Consider the following 12,405-nt stretch of genomic DNA (forward strand, 5'->3'; position numbering starts at 1 on the left):
GCCCTCTTCTAACCTTTGTGGGCATCAGGCACACACATGGTGCACAGACATGTATGTGAGCAAAACATTCTTGCATGTAAAGTAAAATAAATCTTTAAAAAAAAATAATGTAATAAACATTTTTTTAAAACGACGAATTGAACAGAGTGAAAAGAGTCAGGAAGGCCCCACTCAGAGCTTGAGTAAGCAAAGATAAGGGTTTACGCACATGTGCTAGCCCAAGCATAGCATATAGCCGCAAGAATACACTGAACCGTGCCTGTTTTTAATGGAAGAGAACTGAGAAATCCATAAAGAAAAAAACATACACACACGTTGTAATGTTTGAACGTTACAAGCATATATTATGAATTTTCTAGATTGACCAAGTATTAAGCAAAAGGTGGCCACTGCTGGTTCCCAGCATCTGGGGTATCAACCTTCCAGGGTGACCACACAGGCAGGAAAGATGGAAAAGTGGCTGTGAGAAAGCTGGTGCTAGAGAGGACAGGCCCGGGGCTCCACCTGTGCAGGGGAGAGAGAGTCAGAAACTGGAGCTGTTATGTAAGTAAACACACAAAGGCTTTGGCAACTCTGGGGTTCTTTTCAAAGCGGTGTGCTGAGAGCTGGGTAATCAGAGGGTCTCACAACTCAGTGCTAAAAATGCACTGAGAATTATTCCTGACATTCAAAGGGAGCTGGCGGGGGCGGGGGGGGGGGGTCACCTAGCACTGGGAATGCAGCCAGCCTAGACTATATAGGGAAACATTATTGAAAGAGGTAGAGGGGGAGGAGGAGAGAGAGGAGAGGAAGAGGAGGGAGAGAGAAAGGAGAGGAGGAAAGGAGGAGGGAAGGAGGAGGAACGAGGAATGGAGGGAAGAGAAGAGAAGAGAAGAGAAGAGAAGAGAAGAGAGAAGAGAAGAGAAAAAAATAAACTATCAACTGACCCACTACTTCTTTTTGGCAATAAATACATGTCCACGGAGAAGGAGTCTAAATTTTAGAACTAGTCAGGTGTTACTTGGTCACAAGTTTTGTTAAAGAACTGAGAAATCCAATCAAGCAATTGCTTTTATAGTTAAAAAAAAAAAAAGAAGAAGAAGAAGAAGCCACGAGAGATTCTGCCCACTAGATAGGAAAGAGTCGGTCGCTGCTCTGGTGCCCCTTAAAAACTGACTGTGATGGTCAAGCCCCAAAGGATGCTTTAGAAATGATGTGTGCCTCGAGAACATCGTGCAGTTGTGGCTCGGGCTTCCCGAGGCCACCCTGAAGGAGAGGGAGGCCCACTTGGAAGTGTGGTTTCTGTTTCCTTGGGGAGAGAAGCGACCTTCCCATGGGGTGGCGCCAGGGCGAGCAGGGGCGCCGGCTGCTCAGCTCTTCTTGCGCAGCTGGTTGTACTGTGCGCGGCCCAGGATGGGTTCCATGACGCTGGGCCGGAAGAAGCTGTCGCTGACTCTGCGCGCCGGCTTCTCTCTGGGCATAGCCAGGAAGCCGGGACGCGCTGACGTCTCGGTTTTGTCGTCCAGGCCCGGACAGGAGGGCGCGCTGAGACCCCGCACGCTGCGCAAGCTGCCACGGGGCTGGCCTGGGCGCGGCGTGGACTCTGGGCTGGCGGGCCGCGCCCCGGACCCTTTGCGCTCCGCCTCTGCTGGAGGGTTATCGATGTCTCGGAATTCGCTCTCGGGCTCCATCAGGGACAGCCTGGGAAGCTGACAGCCGGGCACCCTCGTTAGGGATATCCTCTCCTAGGAGTCTCTGCCCTTTCTGTGGCTTTTGGCCTAGTTTTCCCTGGGGCTGCCATCACAAGGACACAGACCGGGGTGTAGGACATTAGGATGGGGGTGGGGGGGGCATCCGGGAGACTCCTGGGGTTCTAAGGGCTCTGATACCCTCTGGTAGAGGGAGGAGTCTCCCTTCTTGAAGCGTGCCACCTCTCCCAGTTTCCACATGTTTGGGACCAAACCTGTAACTCCCATTGAGGGGGTCTCAAGGACTCCCAAAAGGACAGCATTAGTGTCCCTTGGCTTTTCTTTTCTTTGGTGACATAGGGCCAGCAGCTGTCCCCAGATGCAAAGCCTACTGTTCAAGGTGCTGTAAAAGCCTATTGGACAGTGGCATGTAAATCTATCAGGCTCTTCCTCCAGGATCTGAAGAGGGCAGAATGAGCCACTAGGAACGCTCAAATGATTCTATCAAGTGGGAGGCACAAGGCAGGGGCTGAGGAGGTGGGAGAGGGGAGGTCTGGGGTCAGGGCTGTGAACATTTATACTCTGGGGAAGATCAGACTCTGAGCGCTGAGGACTGGAGAAGGGTCTCTAGAAACTGAACAAAAGGAGGGTCTATATCTCCTTCAGTCAAATCTACCTTGGGAGTCAGAAGGTGGCCCTGGGGCAGGACTCACCGGCACATAGTGTACCACAGTGTCTACCACGTTATCCGTAACACCCTTCAGGGCATCGGATAGGGACATGGCCCTCCCTTTGGTGGAGGAGACAGCCGGGGCTGGTGTGAGGTGCAGGATCCTTCCCACCGTGCCCAGCACAGCGGCGGGTGCCCATGTCACTGCTGAGATGGTGCTCCGGAGAGTTTTCTGCATGGTGTGTACCACACCACCCAGGAGGCCTCTCGGGTTGGGCAGGGCTGATACCTGTGAGCCAGAGAAATGTTAGCCCCAGCCCTGCATCAGCTCCTCTGCCCCCTTTCTCTAACCACCAGCTCCAGCTAGAGAAGAAATGTGGACATAAAAGAAAGGAAGGAAGAGAGGGAGGGAGGAATGGAGGAAGAGAGGGAAGGAGGGAGGGAGGGATGGAGGAAGAGAGGGAAGGAGGGACAGAAGGGGGGATACAAAAGTCTAGGGCTGGGTCTGTACCTAGCTATGAGGAGTGGCCTCTGTCATGTCACTTGGAGCAACATCCCTGCCCTGCCTACGCTTATGGATGTTGTGAGGCCCACTGAATTGCACAGTGATACTCTGTTGGCTGTGGGTTTGGGGATGACCTGGGGACAAAGTCCTTTATTTTACCCCATTCCCCTCCTTCTCATCCCTCCCCCCCTCCGCCACGGGCTGTGAGGCCTTAGGCTTTCTCTCTCTTCATCACCTCTCTGAGCACGTTCTCCTCAGCTTCTGATTCCTCTTCCTCCTCCTCCTCATCCGTCTCCTCTCCCTCTGTGTCCGTCTGGTCATCATGGTTCTCATCCTGGGAGGCTGCCAGGTTGTGCAGCCAGGGCACCCGCACCTCACTCTGCCGCCGCTGGGACACCACCTGCATGGCTGCTGACGCACCCCACTGAGCCAGGCTGCTCTAAGGGGACAGCGGCAGACAGCGGCTCAGCAGACCCCTCGAGGGTGAAAAGCCCTTGACACAGGAGCAGGGTAGGGTGGTGGGCAGAGCCTGACCTCGAAGAGGGTTTTAAAATAATTTTTAATTCATTTTATGTGTGTGCATGTGTACCACATGGGTGCCTGGTGTGCACAAAAGTCAGAAGAGGGCATCAGATTCCCTTGGACTGGAGCTAATGGATGGTTGTGAAGAGGGCATCAGATTCCCTTGGACTGGAGCTAATGGATGGTTGTGAAGAGGGCATCAGATTCCCTTGGACTGGAGTTAATGGATGGTTGTGAGCCATCATGTCTGGGAACTGAACCTGGGTTCTTTGCGAGAGCAACAAGTGTCCTTAACCACCGAGCCTCTCCCCCAGCATTTTAATTAGTAAAAGCTTACCACTGAAGGCATACACCATTAGCATAGATCTCTGTGAGTTCCTGTAAGCACACTCTATGTAACCATAGCAGATCAAGACAGAACTAGTTCCACACCACAAAAGACTCTCCTAAGTGTCTTCAGTCTGAGTTCCCGTCTGTGGCCCCCTTCTGACTTCTACAGCTGCACAATCGTTCTGGCTATTCTCTTCACAGGGCTGGGATGGAACCTAGGGTCCTTTCATGCAAAGCTGGAACTACACCCCCAACGTCAGTGCCCACTTATCTATTCACATCTATTTACAAGGTCTCACTATATAACCCTGGCTGGCTAGAGCTCACTATGTAGACCAGGCTGGGCCCTAAACTCGCAGCGATCCTCCTTGCTTCCTCGGAGAACCAACTCCTGAGCATTGTCATTTGACCTTGGCACCAGTGCTACCACGACATACATCCACCCATACGTAATGATAAATAAAGCAAAACCTGAAAAGGAGGCCCACTCACATCCGGATGTGATGGGAAACACTTATAATCCCAACACTTGAAAGGCTGAGGCTTGAGGCTAATCTCAAAAAAAAAAAAAAAAAAAAAAAAAAGCCCAAATAAATCAATGGCAGCTTAAAAGATATTTAAAGTGAAAAGACCTTTCTCGTAACTGTTGTCTTTTGAAATCCCTTACCATACAGCTCTGTGTGATTTAGAACTTGCTCTATAGACAAGACTGGTCTCAAATTTAAAATCCTCACACCTCTCTCTGCCTTCCACATGTGGAGATTATTAATATGTCCTAACATCTGACTTTAATGTTGATTTTCCCCCCTTGCTTTTTCTTTCCTTCTTTTTTTCAATTTAATTTCTCTGTAAGTTCCTTATTAAAAATAGAATCATCCTAACGATATCGAGAGGAACAGCTTTGCCTGGGTGTGCTGGGGAGGCCGAAACCCTAGAAGGGAAGCTGGGAAATCTGTAGTCGAAGACAGCTAGTGGGACTCTTGTCCACTGACCAGCCTTTATGTTTTTTGTTTGTTTGACTGGTTGGTTTTGGGTGACACTTCTACTGTTTTAATAACAAATGGGGGTGGGGAGGCCCACATAAGAGGCCCACGGTGGGTCAGAGAGACTCCGAGGGAGGGTGGTGGGGCAGGATCACCTCTCAAGTTTACATCCTGTTCTTTTTCTTCTTCCATGACCTGGACAACTAGCCCACCAGCCTCTTAGGACTCCTGGCTTTATGTCTAAAGTTACAGTCCAGCTTGAAGGATGTTTGCAAGACAGAGTGACCAGAAAACCCACCGAGAACTCGGAGCAGACACTCACCAAGGGTGCCACACCCGGGATCCACATGGCCAGGGAGTGACCCTGCTTCAGGGCCCATGCTGTGGTCTGCATTGTATGACGAGAAAGAGTGTTGGCCAGGGTACTGACCCTCCTCACAAGGCTTGGTTTGGCCTTGGGAGCCTTCTGCGTCCTCTGCCGTCCAGAAGAAGGGGCTAGAGAAAGATATGGGAGGAAACAGATCAAAGAGGGACTGAGAGGCCTGGAGAGGTTGCTAAGCACATGTCACTCTTGTAGAGGATTTGGGTTCAGTTCTCAGCACCAATATGGTGGCCCTTAACCATTTGTAACTCCAGTTCCGGGGGGATTCACTGCTCTCCTCTTGCTTTTTGCAGGCAGCAGTCTCTCTCACACACACACACACACGCACACGCACACACACACACACACGTAGTGTACACAGATACATGTAAGCAAAACATTCATACACATGGTATTTTGAAAAAAAACCAAACAAACAAAAAACAAAATAGGAAACGGACCTTGGGCAGGAAAACAGTTGCCTAATTTCTCCCATGACCCCACTGGTGATACCCAATGCCAAGCTCACTCTTTCTCTTACATTTGGGGTGGGGAAGCTAAAGGCCTGGAAATCCTCTGAAGATTCAGAGGGACATCTCCTATCCCAGAGCAGTACCAATAAGACCGGTAGCCTCCCACTGATCCTCAGGTGCTGAGTGGCCAGCGGGCTCCCAGGGTAGCCCGTCTGAGCGGCAGATACCTGACTCCACCTTGTCTGGAGGCAGGAGGAACTCTACCACCTTCTCGATGCTTCCCAGAGCCAGGTCAGCCCCTCCAGATGCCAGTCGGCCGACTCTGGTGTTGGCAGCATATTCCGCTGTCTCTTTGGCCATCCCCAAGGCAAGCTCACAGCCAGCCAGAGTGGCCCCCAGAACCTTGTCAGAAGTGCTTGCAATGGGCACGCTGATGCTGTTCCTGGCGCTTCGGAGGCGGGTAGAGATGGTGCCCTTCAGTTCAGAGGCGATCTGAGGAGTGTTGGGAGATAGTCAACTATGTGGAATCCCTCATAGGCCCTGAGCCCAGCAGCTCCCTGGAGGGCCCCATTTAAATGCCCAGGGCCAGGCACGGCAGCACACCTACAATGTAAGGACTGGAAGCTGGTACAGAAGGGTCACTAAGTGTTAGTTCTACCTTGAGCTACATAGTGAGTTCTAGACCAGCCTGGGCTACATAATGAGACCCTGTCTCAAAATGCCAAAATAAATACATAATGATTAAAAAAAATAAGGACTGAGGGACCAGCAATAATATGTGTGTTTGTGGGGGCAAAGACCCCACCTGCGCTGTTCCGGCAACCTGGACCATATATGTGGCTTTTCCACACTACCTGAAGATCTAGACTTAGAGGATAGTCCCAAAGCCTTGCCTGTTGTCACCTGTCCTGAAACCTTCACACAAGGCACCCCCTCTTCTGAAGTCCTACCTTCGCTCCTCTGCCTTCCCCTCACACACTGTTCACACTGACTGGCCCTCCTCTAAGTTCTACAGTGGCGTAGTTAGCCTTCTTCCTCCTAAGATCCTGGGAGCGCCTCTGTGGCAAAGACAAGTTGACTGGAGCACTAGAGAGGGGGGTGACTATCAGACCCGCCTCCTGGTGGCCTTCACCTCAGGCTCTTTCCTCATCTGCACAATGTGGGCAGCAAACCCTGTTACCAAGGATGACCCAAGAGGCTCCATGAAGCCCGTGCTGTGGCTGTTGGTAAGAGCAGGGCTCAGGGGAGATTTGTAAGAAAGATTGGCGGTTGCTCAGTAAAGCACAGATCTTAGGCCTTACTGAAGCCAGTACTGAATAAAGGTAGACAAAAGTGTGGCTGGGGGAAGCAACCTTTTTAGTCTCATGATACATAAAAGGTTGGATCTCAAGGCCATGTGTATAGTCCTGAGATCTCATGGAGTGGGATCCAAGATCTTAGGTAGCTGTTGTCAACAAGTAGCCCATGCAAGCCCACTGAGTCCCAGATTCAGAATCATGGTATCAGAAAGCTACGCAGTTATGGGAGGGCCATGCTGGGGTTAGTCCTTCCTCCCCTTTGAGGATCATAAAAGTGTCTATCTGAGCTTGTTGGAGACATATACTTGTTATCCTAGACACCCTGACTCTACCTAACACCGCAGGAAAAAAGAGGGATCTCTACTTGCCTAAGAGGGTGCTCACCCCATGAACACAGAAAGTTTCACAGCCAGGCCAGTAGGCTGCTCTCCTTCATGGAGGTACCAACAGAGTGTAAGGAGCATCAGGGAAGAGGGAGGACTCACCTTTTCTGGAGGGTATTGGAGAGCCGGGATCTTTTCCTCCAGGTGGTCCAGGCCTCTGCAGGCCAGCTCATTGGCAGCTGTGACTGAAAGGGAAGGGCCATGTTGAGGTGACCGCTGCTTACTCCTTCGGATCCAATAGTGGCCTCCATCTCAAAGAAAGTACATTGGGGACCCTGTTGCTTCCAGGGCATTTGGGAACCAGAGTCTTTGCTATATTTAGCCCTCATGTACTTGATAGCGGAGTCATTTTGGAGTTGGTGGGACCTTGCACCTCTACCTGTAGCTTTAGCAAATCCCATCTGTCTGGTAAGACCCACCATAACCCCTATATTTTATCACTAGGTTCTTGGGCAGTAGCTCTCTGCTGCCCCCTCCTGTCAGGAGTCAGAACTATCAGGACGAGCAAGCTTGTAGCGCTGGCAGCTCTGTGAATCACCACCAAGCGCTTTTCTTCTTCAGGCCTCCTTGTTCGGGGTTCTGGAACCCATGTGGCAGTGAGGGAGGTGGCACTGGGACCTTTGCATTGGCCTCAGTGAGACCAGGCTTGCTTAGTCCTGGAAACGATGAATTCACAGCCACTCCCACTCCTGATGGTCCCTAGAACCAGCTTTAACCCCCCACTGTCAAGATGGCTGAAAGCTGCTGGGAGCCACAGGGAGGAAAAAGACAGACATTGCCCTTGGGGAATGGGACAAGCCACAGACTACCCATGGTCTGCTAGGGGCGCAGTCTCTGCGGTCAGGGTCATGGATGGCACAGATCCAAAGGGTATTTATAGATGATATTTTCATGCTTTGTTCAAGTAACAAAGAGCCCAGAGGACTTGACTGTTTTCTGATTGAACAGAAGGAGTGCTTCCAGGAGGGTTAGCCTAGGGCCTAAGACATCTTTATTATCGTATTATCAGTAACTGAATGTCTTTCTCTTGGACAACTTTAATCACAGTTCATTTTCTCACTCTTATCCCTGAGTCTCAGTCCCCCTCCCCCTCTTGTCAACCCCCATGTTTGTTTTCATGTTCTCTCATCATTTTTGTTGTTGTTGTTGTTGTTGTTGTTTTGTAGTTCACAGAATTCAACCAGGGCCATCTATGCAACCATGGATTTTAAGTGGAGCCTTTAAGTCCTCCTTGCCTGGTTGCTGGGTAGAATTCTCATTACCCGCAAGTCTCTGTTAGGAAGGTAGAAGGTGCTAGATTTCTCAGTGCTGCTGAGAGTCCCCTCAGCTCTTTCAGATGGGGCTCACCTGGATGGGCCCTTGTTTCTGACACTAGTAGCTCTCTGCTGCCCCCACCTGTCGGAAGCCTGTAGTTGGGTGAATGGACCTTCTCTCTCCTTAAGCCTTTAGCACTGCCAGGCCAGTTTTCGTGCTGGTTCGGGATACTGCTGCTTCTGTTGCATATGGAGTTGGGGTGGCTAAATGTCCTGCCTCTGGCCCTTCTCTTACCGCTGCTCAGAGTGGCCCAACTTCCTATCACACTCCTCCCCCAACATTCTTTGGCGGTCGTTGCTAGCCTCGGATACCCTAGGCTGGGCTACAGCTGAGGCAAGTAGACACATCTGTAGTAGACACATCTGGAGAAGACCAGGAAGTTGGATATAGGCAAGCAAGGGAAACAGACAGAGAGGTGGACAAACGAGTTATGAGATGACCAGACAGACTGACAAGCAGACAGCAGACATACGGGGAATATCAGTGGATGGGCAGGATGCCACAGAGTTTTGTAAGGACTCACACTGGGTGGACAGCCGGCGGACCACCGGCTCCATGCTCCAGGCAGCCAGGTTGCTGGCCCCCTGTACGCCTTTCTCATAGGCATTGCACACAGAGGCCACCAGGGGGTGGGCTTCTTTGGTGCTGTTGTAGGTCTTCTGGAAACACTCACAGGTCCCGCTCACCACAGGCAGCTGCAAGACTCTCTGGAGCACATTCTCCTGCTCCTGCCCAGCAGAGGAACAGTCAGATGCTCCCACCCCCACTCAACCTCCCCTCGAGCTGACCCTTGCTAGGATCATCTATGTCGTTGGTGAGGCTAGCCCAAGTCTAAGGGAAGCAACTAGCATCTCCAAATGTCCCATTCATGAGAACTTGCCCACAGGGAAAATGAGATCCAGCCTGCCACGCCTTCCTGGTCACCACCTAGACTCTGGAGAAGCCCTCAGGCAATCTGTGTTCTCTGGGAACCAAGCCAAATCCCATCCCCCTCCCAGCTCACCCCTCTTTGACTACAGAAAGTTAACGATTGGGAGTTTTAGTCTACCTCCCGCTAACATTTTCATGGTCTCTCTGTGATGCTGGACCACATAGGCTCTACTCCCCTCCCACATCCCTTTTGACTTGATAGAATAGTATTCTCTCACTATCACCTCCTCTGTGAGACAGGTGACATGTCGCCGGATAGCCTTGAACTCCCTATATAGTAGACAATGACCTTAAACTCCTAATCCTATTGACTCCATCTCCCAGCGCTGGGATTACAAGCATGTGTCACTAGGACCAACCTTTGACTCTCCTCCATCATGATTGTTTCTGTCCTTGGGCTGTCTACCTCTGCCACCCTGCTCTGGTTATGTGTATATGTCTCCTTTCTCCCAGTGGGATGGCCTCTAGTCACCAAAATTTGTCTGAAAGCCTAACCCTGGGGAAATGAGCTACACATGGGGCTGCACCTTGTAAAATGTGTAAGTTAAGCGTCCTCTCTCTCTCTTTCTCTCTCTCTTCATCTCTCCCTCTGTCCCTCTCTTCCTCCCTTCCTCTCTCTCCCCCTTTCTTCCTTTTTCTTTCTTTCTTTTTTCTTTCTTTCTTTCTTTCTTTCTTTCTTTCTTTCTTTCCTTCCTTCCTTCCTCCCTCCCTCTCTCTCTCTCTCTCTCTCTCTCTCTCTCTCTCTCTCTCTCTCTCTCTTTCTTTTTTGATACAGGGTCTTACTATGTAGCTCTGGCTGTCCTAAAATTTACTGTATAGACCAGGCTGGCCTCAAACTCACAGAGATCTGTCTGCCTTTGCCCCGCCCCCCAAGTGCTGGGATCAAAGGCGTGTACCATCAGCAACCACCTGGCCAGTTACTATCTTAGTTAATAAACGGTCACTTCATGGACCTGTGATCCTTTTCTCCTGACACTCTAAAATTTGACATGGCCTTCCTGAAAATGTAACACTCCATGTTTAAGTTGGTAGTGCGGTGAGCCTGGGCCCGTGGAGTATAGTGGGGCCATCTCTTCCTATTCGGACGCTCTACTCTTACAAAGCAGTTTGCTTTGTCAGCACTTGCGTAACTAGATTTTAGAAAGTACAAAAAGCCCAATCTGTAGTGAGAGAGTGATTCTCGTCACGGGGTAGGAAGCAACATTCAGTGGAGGTGATAATGGTCAGATGCCTTGAGCTCTCTTAGTCTTTACTGTGGTTGGCTGTCACCATGCTCCCTGTGACCTGCTCTGCTTGCAGGAGGTTGAGTTAACAGAGCCATCAAGGAGACCCGCCTGGGCTCCGGGACAAAGCAGGACACACGATTTTAGCTTTTCATCCTGCAAGTGAGTCAGATATCAGAGGGAGAAGGGGGTTCTGACTACAAGAGGAAACGCTTTCTTTAACGTTTTGGGCAGAGCAAAGCTAAGGGAGAATTGAGCCGGAAACTGAAGAAGCCACTAATGGCTAGTTAAAAGGTTTAATGTTTCTTGTGACCCATTAACACCTCTCTCATGATTTAGTACAAAGCAAGGCAGTCACCCCTAGTGCAGAGATTAGCTAAAGCCTGATTTGCAATGAGTTTCCTCTCCTCCAGGGTCATACATCTGAATTTCACTATCTGAACTCTGCCCAAATCAGAGAGGCCTTGGCAAAAGATGTCAAGGACACATAAAAGTATCAGAGTTACTCAAAATCATGGTGAAAACCGGGCCAGAGATAGACACTGGACACACTAAACTCCCAATTCATTCCCACACATGGCAGCACAGGCTTTCTGCTGCAGATGAGGGTTACAGGCTGAAGCCAAAGCCACAGAATGCATGGGCTCCATAGGGCATGCACAGTCTTCTGGGCGGTGGGCTCGTGCCTCTGGGTTTAGGACTAGGTGGTTTCTTTCCCTTCGGTCTGTCTCCTGAGGCTGCAGCCAGCATCCCCAACCTTTTCTCCACAGCTCTTGGACCTCTATAGCCATCTTTTCTCCCCCTAGGTCTCCCAATCAACCCCATGAAAGTTAGCAAGGACGGGAATAACAGAGACAGTGAGTTTGGAACCCAAGGCAGACATCTTGCTTGAAGTCCCGAGACTCCCCCTCTCCATTCATCCCTCCCACCTTGGTTGCCCATTCCCCACCTCACAGGAGCCCAGATCACTTACAGGGAGGTCTCCATCCAGCAGGGTCGGGCCCTTGTTCGCTGACATCCTTACTCTTCACGCTGCAAAGCAGAAGCCCAGATCCATCAGAAGCTTTCAGGCATGTACTCCACAGCTCCCTCCCTACCTCTCATAGCCTAGAGGGCGAATGTCCAAGGCTTGGAGTCCCAACACAAGTCTCCTAGTCTGCTCAAAATGAGCTCCGTGATCTGCTCAGGATTGATGTCTTTTTTTTTTTTTTTTAAGGGCTCCAGATAAATGAAAATGTAAGTCATTAGTTAAGATAGAGATGAGAGAAAAAATTTAGGACAAAATCTGGGGCTCATAGAGAAGAGACTAACGAATGAGTGTTGGGTAGAGTTTAGTCTTTTCTCCACGGCAGAATTCTAGTTAATTACTGCTTCCCTCAATTGCCAGCTAGTTAAGCCTTCTCAAAAAGAGCAGTCTTCTGGGTAAGCCAACAGTCGCTCTGTGCCCCTGGTCTTTCATTCTTTTCCTCAGCCGGCTCCCTGCAGATCTCTGCATCCCTTGGTAATTTCTCCCAGGTGCTCTTTCTCCCAGCTCCTTGCCTTTAACGCTTGAGAAAGCAGCCAGGTAAGGCAGACACTCAAGAACCCCACACTCACTGCAGCCGAGAGCCACCTCTGTCTCAGACAACCCAGCTGTGGAAGGGCTCCTCAGAAACACTTCCAGCCACTCCAGGGAATCTTGGGCAATGCCTGTCAGACCTCCCAGCTGAAGGAGGACAAAGAGGAAGAGAAAGCTGGGCCAGCCCA

At 50.6% G+C, this 12,405-nt stretch overlaps 1 protein-coding gene across 2 annotated transcripts; it reads right to left on the minus strand.

The window, feature by feature from the left end:
* Window positions 1-244: 244 nt before the first annotated feature.
* On the minus strand, window positions 245-12,405 carry PLIN1 (perilipin 1). Of its 2 annotated transcripts, none has more exons than XM_080915028.1 (9): window positions 12,256-12,405; window positions 11,633-11,691; window positions 9,030-9,234; window positions 7,295-7,377; window positions 5,739-6,003; window positions 5,000-5,172; window positions 3,078-3,281; window positions 2,381-2,626; window positions 245-1,688 (listed from the first exon to the last, which is right to left on the minus strand). In XM_080915028.1, the coding sequence occupies exons 2-9, from the start codon at window positions 11,675-11,677 to the stop codon at window positions 1,350-1,352; spliced, it is 1,560 nt and encodes a 519-aa protein (XP_080771154.1). In that variant the 5' UTR covers window positions 11,678-11,691; window positions 12,256-12,405; the 3' UTR covers window positions 245-1,349. The 2 variants fall into 2 exon arrangements, with proteins under 2 accessions (XP_080771154.1, XP_080771155.1); XM_080915029.1 differs by having other exon boundaries at window positions 12,199-12,340.

Source organism: Micromys minutus (genome assembly GCF_963924665.1).
Source record: "Micromys minutus genome assembly, chromosome: 3".
Lineage (NCBI taxonomy): Eukaryota > Metazoa > Chordata > Mammalia > Rodentia > Muridae > Micromys > Micromys minutus.